At 41.4% G+C, this 19,527-nt stretch overlaps 1 protein-coding gene across 1 annotated transcript in view; it reads left to right on the plus strand.

The window, feature by feature from the left end:
- Window positions 1-19,527, plus strand: part of LOC132400744 (CUB and sushi domain-containing protein 1-like) — a 2,029,389-nt gene that overhangs the window by 275,438 nt on the left and 1,734,424 nt on the right. The window contains exon 2 of the mRNA XM_059982042.1: window positions 11,659-11,875. Coding sequence (XP_059838025.1) covers window positions 11,659-11,875 — 217 coding nt within the window. The remainder of the gene's footprint in view (window positions 1-11,658; window positions 11,876-19,527) is intronic.

Genomic DNA, 19,527 nt, shown 5'->3' on the forward strand with positions numbered 1-19,527 from the left:
CAGGAAGGACCTGTTCTGCTCTGCAGTTCTGTAGTGTTTTCTTAAAAATGCCGAATACTGGAGGGCATGCGTTGAAGTGGAGAAGGGGAAGGTTAAAAAGGAGATATGTGAGGCAAGTATTTTAACACTCATTGTTGAGTGTCTGCAACAGACTGCCAAGGTTGGTGGTAGACACAGATACAAAATTGGCATTAAGAGGCTGTTAGATGGAAACATGAATAAGCTGTAAATGATGGGATATATGCAGGCAGAAGAGATATAGTTTAATATAACATTGTGAGCTGAAGGGTCTGTTCCCCTGCTTTACTGCTCTACCTTCTACCTGCAGCATCACCATAGAAATTATTGGCTTGGGTTATCAGAACTAGAAACAGAATCAGGTTTAACATCACTGACATGGGTCATGAAATATGTTGCTTTGCAACAACAGTACATTGCAATACATAATAAAAAACACCAAATTACAATAAGAAATAGATATACATAAAATTAAATTATAAGTACTACAAAAGTGGATTCTGTGGTTTGAGTTACCATCCTTTGAAGGTGTGAGTTGTCCATAAGCCACCAAACAATAATGTTATGTTCTGTAATTGGCTTGAATTAGCTTGACATATAATGTAGAAAGACTCTGCTGTCCATAACAAACAATGCAATTCCGCTACATGTAGCAAGGGTAAATTAAAGCCTTTGCAGATTTATGATAAACACCTTACAACAAATAAATTAATTGCTCTTTTTCAGGGATGAAGCAGGCATAGGCAATGAGCCTAAGGTGTTCAACATTGTAGTCTAGAAGTTTATTCATGTCATCTGCTGCACAGTTAGATTACAGAGTAAAATTGAATGTTGTTGGGATATTGTAGGCATGGCACTTAATGAAGCTATGGATCATTTAAATCTGTGTGCAGTAGGCCAGTGATAAAGAAAATGTGGTGGCCATTATGCTAATGCACTTTTTGATCATAGAACATAGGCCCTTCAGCCCATGATGTTGTGCTGAACTTTCATCCCACTCAAAGATCAGTTTAACACTTCCTCCCATATAGCTCTCCATTTTTCAAACATCAATGTGTCATTGTTTCCTAAGTGTCCCTAATGTGTCTACTTTTTCCACTAGCCCTGCCATTCTATGCACCAACCATTCTCTTGTAAAGTATGTATCTCTAACATATCCCCCACACTTTCCTCTAATCACCTTAACATTATGCTTGCTCATATTAGCCATTTCCATCCTGGCTGTCCACGTGATCTGTACCTCTTATCATCTTGTACAGCTCTATCAAGTCACCTCTCACCCTCCATTGCTCCAAAGAGAAAAGCCATCTCAACCTCTCCACATTAGACATTGTCTCCAATCCAAGCATAATCCTGGTAAATCTCATCTGCATCCTTTCTAAAAGTTTCCCATCCTTCCTCTAATGAGGCGACCAGAAATGAACACAAAATTTCAAGTGATGTATAACCAGAGTTTCAAAGAACTGCAACATTACCACATGCCTCTTGAACTCAATCCCTCAACTATGGCCAACACATAGGTCCTATTAACCACCCTACCAACCACAGACATGGCAACTTTAGGTGATCTATGGACATGGATTGAAAAATCGCTCCTTCCTTCCACACTGCTAAGAATCCTACCATTAATCCTGTATTCTGTAGATAGGGTGAATGTGCACAGTGTTTTTTCCGAGGTTAGAGAATCAAGAACTAGAGGAAATGGTTCTGGGATGAGAGGGAAGAGATTCATTAGGCATCTAAGGGGCAATTTTTTACCTTGTATGTGGAATAAAGTACCAGTAGAAATGATTGAGGCAAATGTATCAACAGCCATCATCCAATGAAGCTTACCTGTGACACCGCAACTTATTTATTTATCCTGACATCATACTTGCATTCATAAAAACAAGATGGATAGCAAACAATAAGAGCTTAAACTGTTGACCAAATAAGATACCTGAAAGAGTTCAGTAGACTATTACCCAACAAAATACCATCTTATGGTATTGGTGCAGTCACGTCACATGTTATGAGTGATGGAAGTGAATGCCCCATAACCTTTGCATCACATTCCATTAGGACAGCAATGAAAAATTATGCATAGCTTGACAGAGAGGCCTGGAGTCTGGTTTGGGGTGTAAAATATTTCAGCCAGTTATCTGTATGGGAGAGAATTTACCCTCATGACTGGTTTTCAATTACTAGTGTCCATTTTCAATTCACAGAAGGGTGTTCCATGAACAGCAGCAATATGAATGCAGAGATGGACTCTGTTTCTTGGAGGATATAATTATAAGATTAGATTCAAGAGGACATGTAATCATAGAAATGCTAATGGATTGTCCTGTTTACTCTTGGAAAAGGAAATACTTGAAAAATTTACAAAAGAGGACACTCCTCTTAATGTATTTTCCCTATTGCAAATCAAATGTCTCCCTAATATGCAGAGATAATCTAAACGGAAACCAGAAAAGACCCCACACTAGCCAAGGTCTATATGGCCACCCAAAATGGCTGGAATGTGCAGCAGAAACTCTAGTTTCCCCACTTTCACCAGTGCTGAATGAATGACAGAGGTTGACGTATGCGGGGATTGAGAGTTGTTGTATCATCCAAGCTAAGTGTTGGAGGAGCTAAATGCAGTCATCTAGGTGTGGACAAAATAAAAAGGTTGGCTCAAAGTTTTCTCTGGTGGCATGGAATAGATCAGCAGATCAAGCAGCTTGCTGTTACACTTCAGGATGCCAGGAACAGTGCCTCTCCGTCCTTGGGAAGGGGCTGCATTGCCCTTGCTGAGGATTCATGGGCATAAATTTCATGGTAGCAGTGGATACGGCTACAAAGTGGCCAGAAGTGTTCCCAAAAGCCTTCTCTGCAGCCTCACATGCTGATGTTGTGTAGAGAACTCTCTTCACGAGGAATGGTGTTCCAAAACACTTGGTCAGTGACAATGGATCACGGTTTGTTGAGGGCAGTTTCAGTCATTCCTGAAAATGAATGGAATAAAACATATTAAATCTGCACCACACCATTTGGCTACAAATAGCTTGGCAGAAAGTTATGCCCAGAGTCTAAAGAATGCACGATGAGCAATGTCAGCAGAACACACTGCACAGATACTGAATCAGAAGCTCACCAATTTCTTCCTTGCATATCACAATGCAACACACTCCACAACCAACAACTCAGCAGTTATGCTGTTCCTGAGTCATCTCTTGCATCTACGCTTTGATCTTCTCAAAACCAGTCTTGGAAGGAGTATGCAGGACAAATGGCGATACAAATTCAGGGCTCCACTAATAATGAGGTTTGATGTTTCACTCCTGGACAAACAGTCCTGGTGAGGGACTATAGGGGTGTTCAAAAATGGGTACTTGGAAAGATTAAAGACAGAATTGGACCACTCTCCTACACAGTGGAGATTACGTCTGATGTCATTAGTAGATGACACATCAATGAGCCGAGGAGAGCTGAGTCAATTGTTAGCGCAGAAAGGTGTCCAGATCTGTCAGAACTACTTCCTGCAGACTCAGAGTCAACTGTTACAACCAATGCCGAAGAGGCAGAACCTAAGATTGTTTCATAGCCACAAGACTCTCTTGCCTAGCAGAGTGATCCCCCTTGTCAGCAAATGCATTATCCCACAAGAAGAGCAAATCATCCACAGTGATAAAATTCTCAGGCCAGGATGGGGCAATTTAAAATTGACTGTGCTGTGGAGTACTGTTGAATGGTGGGTCCCTCCGCCAGCCTGCAGGTCTCCCTTGGTCAAGGTGTAGCATCTTTTAGCCTCACAATCAGGGTCACATGGACCCATAGGAGCAGGTGCTGGATGGTCACTTATCACAAGTCTTGTTATGTGACCATTGACTCTAGGCAGACAATCTCTGAGATTTAACGGCTGGACTCACCAGTCTTGTAAAAAAAAACTGCCTGAAAAAGGCAAGAGCAAACATATATAAACAAGAGAAAATCTGTAGATGCTGGAAATCAAAGTAACACACACAAAATGCTGGACGAACACAACGGGCCAGGCAGCATCTATGGAAAAGAGTACACAGTTGATGTTTCAGGCTAAGACCCTTCTACAGAATTGGAGAAACAAATAGATCAGGTCAGAGTAAAAAGGTTGGGGAGAGGTGAGAGGAAGAAGTACAAGGTAGGAGGTTTTAGGTTCAACTAGGAGAGGGAGAGGGGTGTATAAAAGAGCTGAGAATTCAATTGGTGGAAGAGATAAAGGGCTGGAGAAGGGGGGAATCTGATAGGAGAGGAGAGAAAGAAAGGGAAAGGGAGGAGCACCAGAGGAAGGAGCTGGGCAGGTAGGTAGATAAGGTGAGAGAGGGAAATGGGAATGGGGAATGTTGAAGGAGAGTGGGGGAGGGGGCAGTCAGCAGAAGTTCGAGAAATCGATGTTCATGCCATCAGGTTGGAGGCTACCCAGATGGAATACAACGTACTGGTCCTCCAACCTGAGTATAGCCTCATTGCAGCAGTAGAGGAGACCATGGACTGATATAGGAATGGGAAGTGGAATTAAAATGAGTGGCCACCAGGACATTCCACTTTTTCCAGTGGATAGAGCACAGGTGCTCATCAACACACATATTCCATGTTTTTATTTTGATTAGTTTTGGAGTTGAAAAACATAACATGTAAGTCTCAGTAGTCATATGATTAAAGTGATGTATTACAAAGGAGTGAAGTTGAAGCGAGTCATCAATTTTAAACAACTTGCTCTGCACCTGATGCAAATACTGGGAGCGTGCTTGTTAAGTTAGAGTGTGATATCTGGAGTTAATTTGAGTGTCATTCCTAAGGAGAAATAATTACCAACAAAATTAAATGTAAAACTAACTGAACAAACAGCAGATGAAAAATCTGTAATAGAAAATTAGAAACTGGTTTGCTCATTTTATTCTTACTTAACTGAGCATTATAAATGTCAGTGAAACTATTGATCAATTATAAATCCAAATGAAGCAAGCACTTATAGTAAAATGTAGACATTTCATGGATGAAAAACCATTTATTCAGCATGAAGCACTATCTTCATGTTATAGAATTGATTATTGTGTCCAAGGAAACTTGTAGTATCTGCATAGCTGTTATAACAATTCCCTCAGTGTTTAATATAAAGGGTTGAAGAGATAGACAAAGTGATATTTGAAGAGGAAGCAACATATCTTAATGTTTTTGCTAATGGCCAATTCCATGCTTAACATGATATACAGCATCCCAGCCTCACTTCTCCGAGGGTCGTCACCTTGTCATGGTGGAGAGGCTTGTGAGTTCCTGAGATCCCGAGAACAGTGCCATCTAAAGCTTAGCGATCTGGCACTTAGCTCCTGATGGGGTCACCACTGGCAGTAAGGTCAAGGAGTAAGGTTCCAGACAGAGCAGTCCAACCAAAACTTCAATGCTGCAAAATAATGATACGTCACAATGGCGGTGAAGGCTGAGAAAGACTGCAGCAGTGAAGGTTCCCCAGTCATCTTGCATTCCAAACCACTGACCCCAATCTTTCAAAGAAAGTCTGGTTGCTGCCCATGTATCAGTCTCCTCAGACTAAATTAAGTCATGCACAGACATTCTCCATTAAGGGAAACAACTCTAAGCTCTCTGTTATGTGGATTCCAGATTAGCTTCTGCAGTCACCTGAGGAACCACCAATAGAGCTCCCATTTGGAGAACATTATACTGGACTCAAGGCATCACACTACTACTACTTCTACTACTACTATTACTCTTACTACTATTGCTACTAGTATTATTATTATTACTACTACCACCACTACTACTATTACTACTACTACTACTACTACTACTACCACTAACACCACCACTGCTGCTATCCTAGCCTCAAAGAAAAAGAGCTCTGTAATCCCATGTTTTCAATTAATATTCTCATTCTATTGTTCCTTATTTCTGGTTTACATTTATAGTTTGAATATGTGCAATAAATACACAGACATTTCTAATTGGATTCTACAGGCAAGTAATTTGATTTGGAGCTTCAATGTTGAGTGTGGAGGCAGAGAAAAGAACGATTACAACCAAGTGCGTTGGCACAGATTGTCGGTGCGGGTTTAGTGTCTTAGCAACAAGAGGAGATGAGCTCTAGGAACAGAGTTAACTGAGTCACATGGAAGATCTGATACATAGAGCTTCATATTAAAGAAGAAATGAGTCTTAGTTATTGCAGCTAATTAGATACTAAGCTAATGCAGTTTTAAAACCAAACAAAGGCAATTTTCAAAGATTAAAATTTGTCTTCTTTGATTCTTGATTATCAGCTAATGAAGTTGCCATGATGCAGTTTGGTTTCATTTCTAATTTGGTCAATTGTTTTATTATTGCCAAATGTGCATCTGTACATGTGAAATTATGTACAGAGGCCTCTGCACCTCCTTCTGCAATTGGATCCTCGACTTCCTAACCGGAAGACCACAATCTTTGCGGATTGGTGATAATACCTTCTCGTCGCTGACATTCAACACTGGTGCACCTCAGGGATGTGTGCTTAGCCCAGTGCTCTCTATACCCATGATTGTGTGGCTAGGCATAGCTCAAATACCATCTATAAATTCGCTGATGACACAGCCATTGTTGGTAGAATCTCAGATGGTCACGTGAGGGCGTACACAAGTGAGATATGCCAACTAGTGAAGTGGTGTCACAGCAACAACCTTGCACTCAATGTCAGTAAGATGAAGGAGCTGATTGTGGACTTCAGGAAGGGCAAGATGAAGGAACACATACCAATCCTCAGAGATGGATCAGAAGTGGAGAGAGTGAGCAGTTTCAAGTTCCTGGGTGTCAAGATCTCCGAGGATCGAACTTGGTCCCAACATATCGATGGCAGTTTTAAAGAAGGCAAGACAGCAACTATACTTCAGTTGGAGTTTGAAGAGATTTGCTATGCCAACAAACACACTCAGAAACTTTTACAGATGTACCATGGAGAGCATTCTGACAGGTTGCATCACTGTCTGGTTTGGGGGGAGGGCTACTGCACAGGACTGAAAGAAGTTGCAGAGGGTTGTAAATTTAGTCAATTCCATCCTACAAAGTACCCAGGACATCTTCAAGGAGCAGTGTCTTAGAAAGGCAATGTCCATTATTAAGGACCTCCAGCACCCAGGGCATGCCCTTTTCTCACTGTTACCATCTGGTAGGAGGTACAAAAGTCTGAAGGCACACACTCAGCGATTCAGGAACAGCTTCTTCCCCTTTGCCATCTGATTCCTAAATGGACATTGAACCCTTGGACACTACCTCACTTATTAAATATATATTGTTTCTGTTTTTGCATGATTCTTAATTCATTCAATATACGTATACTATTATTTATTTAATATTATTATTTTTTTCTTCAATATTCTGTATTGCATTGAACTGCTGCTGCTAAGTTAACAAATTTCACGACACATGCAGGTGATAATAAACATGATTCTAATTCTGTACCACAATACAGTGGAAAAACTTGCCTTGGATACAGATCATTTCATTACAACAATGGCAGTGTGATCACTCAAGTCGAGTATGACAGTTCCCTAAGTGGTTGTCAGTCAGCAGGTCCTTAGGTGGCTGTAGTGGCTGATCAGGGATCCACATATTCTGGTGTAGTGTGGGCATGAGTAAGTGATGGCTGTGGTTCATAGTAGGGTCTTTTGTTTGTTCAGTCTTTCCTTTTGTAGCTGCCACTTTATACAACAGATGGCATTACAACATTGCATTGAGGTAGAACAAGCTTCAACTATAACAGGATGCCCAATAAAGTATTACTGTTACAGAGAAAGTGCAGTGGAATTGGCCAATAAATTGCATGGTCATAACGAGATAAATTGTGAAGTCAAGTTTCATGTTATTGTACCAGGGAACTCTTAAGTAGTCTTATGAGAGGAAGGTAGAAGTTGTTCTTGTCCCTAGCGGTATGTGCTTTCAGGTTTTTGTATCTTCTGCACAATGGGAAAGGGAAGAAAAGAGAATTTCCAGGGTGAGTCGTTTCTTTGGTTATGCTGGCTCTTTTACTGACGTAGTGTGAGGATGGTTTCCGTAATGTTTGAACTGTGTTCACAACTCTGTTGTTTCTGGGGGTCATAGGCAGAGCCATTGCACACCAAGCTTTGATGCATCTGGAAAGGACACCTTCTGAGGTGTATTGTTAAAAAATCGTTAGGGTCAAAGAGAACATGCCATATTTCTTCAGCCACCAGAGGAAGTAGAGGCACTGGTGAGCTTTCTTGGCCAGGGTATCTTCAGGATTGGAACAGGACAGGCTATTGGTGTTCACTCCCAGAAATTTTCAACCCTCTCAACCTCATCACTGTTGATGTACACAGGAGCATGTGCACCATACCCTCCCTGAAGTCAATGCTAAACTGTTTTGTTGACAATGAGGGTAAGATTGTTGTCATGAGACCATGTCACTAAGCTCTTTCTCTCCTTCCTGTACTCCCAACTCATCATTATTTGAGTTGCAATCCATTGCAAACCTATGGATGGAGTTGAAGCAGAATCTGGCCATGTAATGTAAGACAAAGGGATGTTGTACATGCCTTACTTCACTTGGCTCAGTATAAAATGGTCAACAGAAGAACACAAGAAAGTAAGAGGTGAAGCATGCCATTTAACCTCAAGCCTACCCCAGAATTCATATCACCATAGCAACAGTGAACTGGCTTCAGTTCTCTTCCATGCCAGTTCCCCAAAACCCTCAGTTTCCAATTCTGGATAATTAATCTACTCTCTCATCAATAGACCATAAGACCATAAAAGAGTAGGTAAGTATGTAAGAACATACCACATTGGATCAGAATTAGGCTTTTTGGCCCATTAAGTCTGCTCCACAGTTCAATCATGGCTGATATATTTTCTCTCCCAACTCCATCCTTTGGCCTTCTCTGCATAACCTATGATGCCCTGCCTAATCAAGACTTCCTCCAGCAGAACATTTTTTGCAATAATCTTAAAGTCTAGGCTGATACAACAGGGAGGGTTATGCTCCAGCCTCTAAAAGGGCAGCTCATTTTGTATGAACATCACTTCCTTTATGCAATCTGTTTCTTATACCATTTCTTGTGAGGGTTAGTTTTTATTTTGATTTGAAGTGCATGGTGTAAAGACATTCATCTCCATCCACTCTATATTTGCCTTTGAAGCAGCCTGTGAGTCTTAAGTTTTTGGTAAAATTAGTGAACATTGAGTAGATATATTTTAAGGGGGGTACTATGTTTTAGTTTATCATTGACCTTTGGGTTTACTCTTGTTTACATTGTGTATTTGTGGAATGTTGCGTATCTATCCTCCCTTGGTTAACAATGGTTGTGAGAATAATTGACAGTACTAGTATATTCAGGTGCACTGTGATTCTATATTGAATTTAAAATGCATTTTATTGAACTCTCTGCATTTTTGCTAAAATTATCCAAGCTTCCATCTTGGGTAATTTTTAAGAAGTTGTTTAGATTGCTGCATAAATGCACACTGAGGGCAGTAGCTGATCCTTGCTATCCTGTAAAATACAGTTTTTCTAAGAGCACAAGACCACACTGGGTTCCACTCCTCTGCTCAATAATGCGACCACAGAGTGCATATCAGCCATGATCGACTGGCAGAGTAAACACAATGGGCTGAATAGCTTAATTCTGCTCCTTGTCTTATGGTCTTGCTTGTCAATGGGGTATTTTTAAAAAATATTACACTGGCCATTGAGGTAGAACAAGGCATAACAACAAAGAAAATAAAGTGTTACAGTTCCAGAGAAAGTGCAGTGCAGGAAAAAAATAAAGATCAAGTTCTTTACGAAGTTGATTGAGGTCATTTTATTCTATGAGTCCATCTCAGATAGATAGATAGCTATTTTATTGATTCCAAATGAATTTACAGTGTCATAGTAGCATTACAAGTGCACAGATATACAAATATTAGAAGGGAAATAAGAAACGAATGAAATATAAGTTACCTCAAACATTCTAACAGGAGTGGATTATCACTTCCCCGGCTGTAGGTTGACTCACAATGGTCGAGGTTAAGAATGACTGCATATAGTGGACCTTGGAGCAGTGCAGTTATCTTAGTCTATTATTGAAAGTGTTCCTCTGTTCAGTGAAGGGGACATGCAGAGCGTGAGAAACATTGTCCAGAAATACCAGGATTTTTTGTAGGGTCCTTTGTTCTACCTCAGCCTCCAGTGTGTCCAGTTTGACTCCTATAACAGGGCCAGCCTTTCCAATCAGTTTATTGAGCCTGTTGGCATCACCTGTGTTGATATAATTGCCCAGCATGCTACCATATAGAAGATTGTACTCGTGACTACATATTGCTAGAACTTACGAAGGCGAGGCCTACATTGTCCAAAGGATCTTAGACTCTTCAGGATGTAGAGGTGATTCTGGCCCTTCTTGTACACTGCCTCTGTGTTGGTGCTCCACTCAAATGTATCATCCAGGTGCACGACCTGGTACATTCTCGGCCTCACCATTAGGGTAACGGAACAGCGCAGGCTTAGTCTTCTGAAAGCTCATCACCATCTCCTTTGTCTTACTAATGTTGAGCAGCAGATAACTCAGCTTGCATTATTTGACAAAGTCCTCCACAAGGCCCTTGTATCCTGTCCTCCCTTTACACACTCAACTATTGCTGAGTCATCAGAGAATTTCGGCAGATGACATGACTCAGTGTTGTATCTAAAGACTGAGGTAAATAGGCTAAACAGGAAGGGAGCAATACAGTCCCTTGTGGGATACCAGTGCTGCTTATAGCCATGTCTGACACTCAGCAATGAAGTTGCACAAACCTGTGGCCTGCCAGTGGTCTGCCAGTCAGGTAGTCCATTATCCAAGATTCAACGGAAGTGCCAACCTGCATTGAACGGAGCTTTTCTCCCAGCGATTCAATGGTATTGAAGGCACGTGAGAAATCTAAAAGCATGATCCTCACAGTGTTACTTTGTTTATCGAAAATGGGAGTAGGGTCGGTTCAGCAGGTAGATGACAGCATCATCAACTCCATTGTGCAACTGGTAGACAAACTCCAGGGGATCGAGGATTGATCTGACCAGGGACCAGGGGAGTGTATAAGGAGTCCATCCAAGAATCTGTTAACAGTGGGATAGAACCCATCATTGAGTCTGGTGGTATGTACTTATTTCCTTAAGCTTATCACCCCTACTGGGGCATGTGCTGCTGGCAGTGGCTCACTGTTCTCCTCTGTCCTGGGCCAACCTTTCAAATTGTCCTCAGGTATAGCCCATCTCTCCCAGTGATGAGGTCTTGAAGCTTCTGTTGTCATTCTTGTAGCTCTGGGTTTTTAACAGGATGGGGTTGCTTGACCCATGCCCAACCATCTTCCCTTTGCAGCCGGGCTTGGGAGCATTCACAGTGAGCTTCTGGTAGTACGTGCTTTGCAGCTTTTGTATTTCTTCTGCCTGATGGGAGAGGGGAGAAGAGAGAATGTGTGAAATATTGTGCTAAGTAAAAAGGACTGATCAGATAGCAGAGGAATTTTATTAGCTCTCTGGGAAAGGTTTACTTTGCATTATTGGCTGTTATCTTGTCAAAAATGCTTTTTGTGTTGTTCATGTGTTGACTGCAAAGTTTGTTGATCTGAGCACAGTGTTATGTTCCAGTTAACAGTACGTTGTAATTTTTATTTCAGAGCAGAGCTGTGGTGGGTTAGTGCAAGGGCCTAATGGTACCATTGAGAGCCCTGGATTCCCTTATGGATACCCGAATTATGCAAACTGCACCTGGATTATCATTACTGGGGAACGAAACCGGATACAGGTGGTGTTCCAGATCTTCGCTTTGGAAGAAGACTTTGATATCTTATCCATCTATGATGGTCAGCCGCAGCAGGGAAACTTGAAGATGAGGTAAGATGTCATCTGTTATGAAACGAGCTCATGTACTCTGCACTCAACAGTTTGGTGATAGATGCGTTCATTCACTCTTTGTCTGTGCTTGTGTGAAAATGTTGGGTACTTCTAGTAACTAAATATCAACCGATTCCAAATTTTATTGAAGGTAAGTTCAGTTTTTTTAAAGTTTGAACTACTTTAAGAATTCAACAAATGTTCAATGCCACAATTTGAAAAGGACCATAGGATATAGGAGCAGAATTAGGCCATGTAGCACATCGAGTCTTTGCTGCCAATGATCATGGCTGATTTAATTTCTCTCTCAAACCCATTCTCCTGCCTTCTCCTGGGGACCTTTGATGCCCTGAGTAATGAAGAACCTATCAAACTCTGCTTTAAATTGTCCAATGACTTAGCTGCCACTGCTGTCGTGACAATGAGTTCCACAGATGCATCACCCTTTGGAAATTCCTCCTCATTTCTGTTCTAAAGGATATCCTTGCATTCTGAGGTTGTGTTTTCTAGTCCTAGACTCCCCACTAATGGAAACATCTTCTGTTGTCTCCTTGAATTAATTATGTTTTGAAATCCAGCTCATCTCATTTTGGGTGAAGTAATATCTGAATGCTTTCTTCTACTATTGTCTCCATCTTTGCCGGTACAGAAAACAGACCGAAGGGTTAACTGCAGTACTTTTGCTGTTGTCTCTCTATTGGAAAACAGAGCAGTTCATGGAAACTGTTTCTCTGATAATGTCAGTGGTAGATGGCTCCCTGCAGTCAGAGCTTCAACATAAACTGTGTGAGGAGCTGCTGATTGAAACCCAGGTCCTACTGTTTCCAGTGTTTAATCTCAGCCATGATCAACATGAATAAATCAGTCGTGATCAAATGGTGGAGCAGAATCAATAGACCGAATGGCCTAATTCTGATTCTTTGTCTTAGAGTCTTAAAACAGTTGACAATAGTGCCTTGTTTATGACTCAGTAGTTGGATTTATAGGTAGTATGTTGGATTCACTGGATTCTTGGCAGATAGTTGGAAATTTCCATTTTTGTCTATCAACAATAAACATGTTTTCTCTGCCAGCTGATTCACCAGTAGTGTTATAACTGATGACGTCTCTTAGCAAATATAATTTCAGTTAATGAAAGGAAAAGAAAGGAAATAAAATTGACTCTAAGGGGCATGTCAGTGCATCCATTTTGGTCATGGTACTGACAAGTTAAAATTACTAGATTTTCTCTCAAGAAAGGAATGATTTCTGTTTTTAGCCTATTTTGAACAAAAGTGTCACTAAACTCTTGGCAATGGTGTAATTTGCAAATTGCTTGTATTCTATCCGGTGCTTATGATGATTCTGCAAGGAATTGTAATATATTCTCAATTGCGAGAATATCTGTCTGAGTTGGCCTTCAAATGATAGGTGCATTAAGACACTAATAATTATGGCATCGACTTAATTTATGAGGGCTAATGATGTGTCACCTTGTTCTAATCACTTTATTGATTTCAATAATCCCTTTGTAAACAACTTGATCCTTTCTATGGTAACAGAAATTATTTCCACATGAGCTATAAAATGTAGGAATAGGAAGGCATCATTGTATCACTGGCAGTATGTAAATTCCAATGCACAGGAACACAAGCAGATATACAGAATGGTGGTGCTTAGCCAGCTCGATCACGAGTACAGCTCTTTCCACCATTTAGGACTTCAGAAAGAGGCGATGGCTCAGGAAGGTGACAGCCATCACCAGGGACCAACACCATCCGAGCTAGGCTCTCTTCTTCAAGATGCCTTTAGGCAGGAATTACTGAATTCTGAAGACCCACATCTCAAGGTTCAACAAGAGCTTCTTCCCCACTGCCATCAGGTTGTTGAACCAATCTGAAAAATATTGCTGTACTCATGACTACCTTCTCTGTAACCTCTTGCAGCACTGTTCTTTGAAATTCACATACCATACTGTGATGCAACCAGTCAGAGTACTTTTATCTGTACATCACCATCTTTGCTGACAAGCTGAATTGCCTGACATGTCAAAGAAAATAGAAATATCAGCGTGCCTTCTTCATGGTTGCATCTAAATGCCGGACCCTCTAAACGAATGTCAGATAACAAACATGAGAAATTCTGAAGATGTTGGAAGCCCAAAGCAACACACACCAAATTTTGAACCATAACTGTGAACAAAAATAAGCAGAAGAAATATAACCAGCAGCTGCAAAAGATAATTTATCCCTTCACTTACCTTTGCAAGCAGTCAAAGTACTACATCTGCTCATTTACCTCCATTCAGGACCCCAAACAGCCCTTCCAGAGGAGGCAACACTTCACTTGTGAATCTGCTGGGGTCATCTATTGTATCCGACACTCCTAATTTGGCCTCTTATACATTGGTCATACCCATCATAAATTGGGGACCGCTTTGTCAGAACACCTCTGGTCCATCTGCCAAAAGCAGGCCTTCCCAGTGGCAAACATTTTAATTCCAATTCCCATTCCTGTTCTGACTTGTCAGTCCCTGGCCTCTTCTTGTGGCATGATGTGGCCAATCTCAGTGTGGAGGAGCAGCACTTTATATTCCATTTGGGTAGCTTCCAACAAGATGGCATGAATATCAATTTCATTGAGAACAAAAACATTGAGAACAAAGTTTGTACATGTGATAAGCAAAGTATTGTTTTGTAAAACACCTACAGTGTCAAGCCTTAATACAACCCATGACATTAAGGCTGAGAACAACAGAAAGCAAAAAAAAAAGCAAAAGCATTGAACAGAAAACAGGAACATAAGAGGTCACATTAACCTTCGAAAAACTTATTTAAGAAAGGATGAGCTGGCATTGAATTGAAGATGGTCCAGAGAAAGTTCAGGAGATTGATTCCGGGAATGAAAGTGTTAACATATGAGGAGCGTTTGATTGCTGTGGGTCGGCACTTGCTGGAGCTCAGAAGGGTTGGGGGGGGCGGCATCTCAATGAGACCTAATGAATATTGAAAAATAGTGGATGTGGAGAGCATTTCCTATAGTTGAGGAGTCTAGGACCAAAGGGCACAGGTTTGGAATAAAAAGACCTTTAAGATAGAGATGAGGAGAAATTTCTTTCGCCAGAGGGTGGTGAATCTATAGAGTTCATTGCCACAGATAGCTGTGGAGGCCAAGACATTGGGTATAATTAAAGCTGAGGTAGACAGGTTCTTGATTAGATTGGGTGACAAAAGTAACAGGGAGATGGAAGACAATAGGTTTAAGAGGAATAATATGTCAGCCATGATGGAATGTTGGAGCAGATCTGATGGTCCAAATGGCCCTATTCTACTCCTGTGCCTTATGGTTAAGCTCTTCTGGTCTAAACCTATTAGTGGGTTATAAAAATTCTGAGGTGAGAGTTGAGCAAACTTAACACAACCCTGATGGTTGTAATTGTTGTTATTTTACAGCAAATTCACTTGGCACTTATGCCGTCTCCTGAATGTGTGATTTCCATTATTTTAATAGAATTTGCTTTTAAGAGGAGAGTTGAGCTTTGGGCACTACAGTAGTGATTTGTCTAAGTAGTATTGAATGGCTATCATTCTTTAAGTAGCTTGAGAAAGTGTAGAACAAGCACTTTGCACAATCAGTTTAATTTGTCCTTGTTACAGATTCCATCTTTAGAAGTATTTTTTTCTGACTCTTAACCCTCAGCAATATCCTGTGTTTTAAACCTGCTAGATATTTCTGTCACTGAACATCAATGCTCACCAATTCTGGATAGGATTTTTCGAAAGTTGGTTCTCGGATTTTGTGGTTACAGGCAAACCCAGTATTAATTGCTCATTTGAGAAGTATTGATGAATTGCTTTATTGAATTGTTCAAGATGCTATTTATAGAAACATAGAAAACCTACAGCACAATACAGGCCCTTTGGCCCACAAGGCTGTGCCAAACATGTGCTTACCTTAGAAATTACCTAGGGTTACCCATAGCACTCCATTTTTTTGAGTTCCATGTACCTGTTCAGGAGTCTCTTAAAAGACTCTATCATATCAGCCTTCACCACTGTCGCTGGCAGCCCATTCCACACACGTACCAATCTCTGTGTAAAAAACTTACCCCTGACATCTCCTCTGTACCTACTTCCAAGCACCTTTAAACTGTGCCCTCTCATGTTAGCCACTTCAGCCCTGGTAAAAAGCCTCTGATTATCCATCATCTTCTACAACCCTATCAGGTTAGCTCATCCTCTGTTGCTCCAAGGAAAAAAGGCTGAGTTCCCTCAACCTATTCTTAAAAGGCATGCTCCCCAATCCAGGCAACATCCTTGTGAACCTCCTCTGCACCCTTTCTATGGTTTCCACATCCTTCCTGTAGTGAGGTGACCAGAACTGAGTACAGTACTCCAAGTGGGGTCTGACCAGGGTTCTATATAGCTGCAACATTACCTTTTGACTACTAAACTGAAGGCCTATATGCCTTATGTTTTCTTAACCACAGAGTCAACCTGCACAGCAGGTTTGAGTGTCCTATGGACTTGGACCCCAAGATCTCTCTGATCCTTCACACTGCCAAGAGTCTTACCATTAATACTATTTTCTGCCATCATATTTGACTGCAAAATGAACCAACTCACACTGCCATCACACTGCTTGTGTTGAACTCCATCTGCCAATTCTCAGCCCAGTTTTGCATCCTATCAATGTCCCACTGTAACCTCTGACAGTACTCCACACTATCCACAACACACCCAGCCTTTGTATCATCAGTAAATTTACTCACCCATCCCGCCACTTCTTCATCCAGGTCATTCATAAAAATCATGAAGAGGAGAGGTCCCAGAACACCACTGGCGACTGACCTCCATGCAGGATATGACCCGTCTACAACATTCTTTGCCTTCTATGGGCAAGCCAGTTCCGGATCCACAAAGCAATGTCCCCTTGAATCCCATGTCTCCTTGCTTTCTCAATAAGCCTTGCATGGGGTAACTGATCAAATGCCTTGCTGAAATCCATATACACTATATCTGCGGCTCTACCTTTACCAATGTGTTTTCTCACATCCTCAAAAAATTCAATCAGGGTCGTAAGGCATGACCTGCCTTTCACAAGGCCACAATGATTATTTCTAATCATATTATGTCTCTCCAAATGTTCATAAATTCTGACTGTCAGGATCTTCTCCATCAACTTACCAACCACTAAAGTACGACTCATTGGTCTATAAGTTTCTGGGCTATTTCTAATCCCTTTCTTGAATAAGGGAACACCATCAGCAATCCTCCAGATCCTCTCCCATCCCCATTGCTGATGGAACGACCATATGTTGTGAAAATAAACCATACTGAGAACATGAGTTCCTGAACCTGCTGCTGTGGAACTTAAGGCTCTTGTATCTCCTGCCCGATGGCAGCAGTGAGAGGAGAGCTGGGGTCATTGATGACAGGTGCTGTTTTGGTGTGTCAGTATTCCTCAATGGTGTGAAGGTCTTTACCTGTGATGGACATCACTTTTTGTAAGCTTTTCTGCACTGGGCGATGGTGTTTCCATACCAGTCTATTATGAGAGTATCCAGTCAAGGTACTCTCCACTATGCAACTATAGAAGTTTGTTAAAGTTTTAAATTATATCCAAAGCTATGCAAGCCAAGATAGTAGAGGCATTTTATGTTTTTATCGAACCATAGAACCATAGAACACTAAAGCACAGTACAGGCCCTTCAGCCCTCCATGTTGCGCTGACCCATATAATCCTTTAAAAAAAAGTACTAAACCCACACTACCCCGTAACCCTCTATTTTTCTTTCATCCATGTGCCTGTCCAAGAGGCTCTTAAATACCCCTAATGTTTTAGCTTCCACCACCATCCCTGGCAAGTCATTCCAGGCACTCACAACCCTCTGTGTAAAAAAAAACTTTCCCCTGACATCTCCCCTAAACTTCCCTCCCTTAATTTTGTACATATGCCCTCTGGTGTTTGCTATTGGTGCCCTGGGAAACAGCTACTGACTATCCACCCTATCTATGCCTCTTATAATTATGTAGACCTCTATCAAGTCCCTTCTCATTCTTCTATGCTCCAAAGAGAAAAGTCCCAGCTCTGCTAACCTTGCTTCATATGACTTGTTCTCCAAACCAGGCAACATCCTGGTAAATCTCCTCTGCACCCTCTCCACAGCTTCCACATCCTTCCTACAATGAGATGACCAGAATTGAACACAATACTCTAAGTGCGGTCTCACCAGAGATTTGTAGAGTTGCAACATGACCTCTGTACTCTTGAACTCAATTCCCCTGTTAAAGAAGCCTAGTATCCCATAGGCCTTCTTAACCACCTTATCAGCCTGTGCAGCGAACTTGAGGGATGTATGGATTTGAACCCCAAGGTCCCTTTGTTCATCCACACTCTTAAGTAACTATGATAGCACTTATATGCTAGTCCAAGGATGGATCTGTGCCACTTGGCAACCCACCTATTGAACCCTACCCTAATCATCGGACAATTTACAGTGACCAATTAACCTGCCAACCAATATGTCTTCAGACTGTGGGAGGAAACTGGAGCACCTGGAGGAAACCCATGCCTTCAACAGGGAGTACGTACAAACTCCTTCCAGTGGATGCCGGGATTGGATTCTGAAACCCAACATGTACAGTTTTTGCATGTAGTTAGTTTAATATGAGGGGAAAATTGGTTCAAGGGAGCCTAATGCTTCAGGTTTCATCCCAGGAAAAGGCTGACAGAACTCTTTGCAATACAGTGACAGGTATCTCAAGTAGGTATTCATGGGGACATGTAGCATCAAATCCCAAATTTACTGAAAATCAAAGTCTGTTGTGAACCAGCAGGAGCTGGTAACAGTAGAAACTTATGATGCTGTACAGCATGCATTGGAAGGCAGCCAGGTAACAGTCAGCAAAATAAGGATTGTGACTCATCAATAAATCAACAAAAGGCTTGTAGGCTATGAGTGCGCTCTGTCTCCCATTTTTAAAAACTGAATGAGTGCTTGGTTGAGCAAAGATTTATTTGAAACCTTTCAATTTTCTCTCTGTCAAGTGGAAGTTGAAACACGTCAGGATGTCAGAGCTGGCTGTGGTGGAATATTGGTATTACATAGCTTTGATGACAATCCTTGGTGATAGTGAGAGAAGGCTGTGTTTAAATTGCAGGTAATTGGGATCAAATGAATGAAAAAGACTCCATCACCACTACTGGTGCATAAGCTGGTGGCAGTAGCCCAACAGAGTCCTCTGTCCTTGGCCAGTCTTTCAAGTTCTCCCTAGGTGTAGCCCATCTTCTTGCTTTATTCTTCCCCTCCTAGGGATGAGATCTTTGGAACTTCTGATGTTTCTATAGCTTTGGGTTTTTGCGCGATAGGATTGCTGGCGCCAGGTCCAATCCTATTTCTTTCACAGCTGGCTTTGAAAGTGTTTATGGTGGAGTTAAAGATTTATTTGTAAACTTCCTTCAATACTCTCTCCATTAAGTTGGATCTGATACATGTAAACACATCAGAATTTGCTGTGGAGAAATATCTGTGTTGCACAGTTCTGATGGCAGCCCTTGGTCATGGTGAGAGAAGACATTGTTTAATTTGCAGGTAATTGGGGTAAAAAGCTACAGCAGTATTCAATGGTAAACAAAGCTTGAGGCTCAGACAAATCATAAACACGGGAGAT

This window comes from Hypanus sabinus, chromosome 10, assembly GCF_030144855.1.
Source record: "Hypanus sabinus isolate sHypSab1 chromosome 10, sHypSab1.hap1, whole genome shotgun sequence".
Lineage (NCBI taxonomy): Eukaryota > Metazoa > Chordata > Chondrichthyes > Myliobatiformes > Dasyatidae > Hypanus > Hypanus sabinus.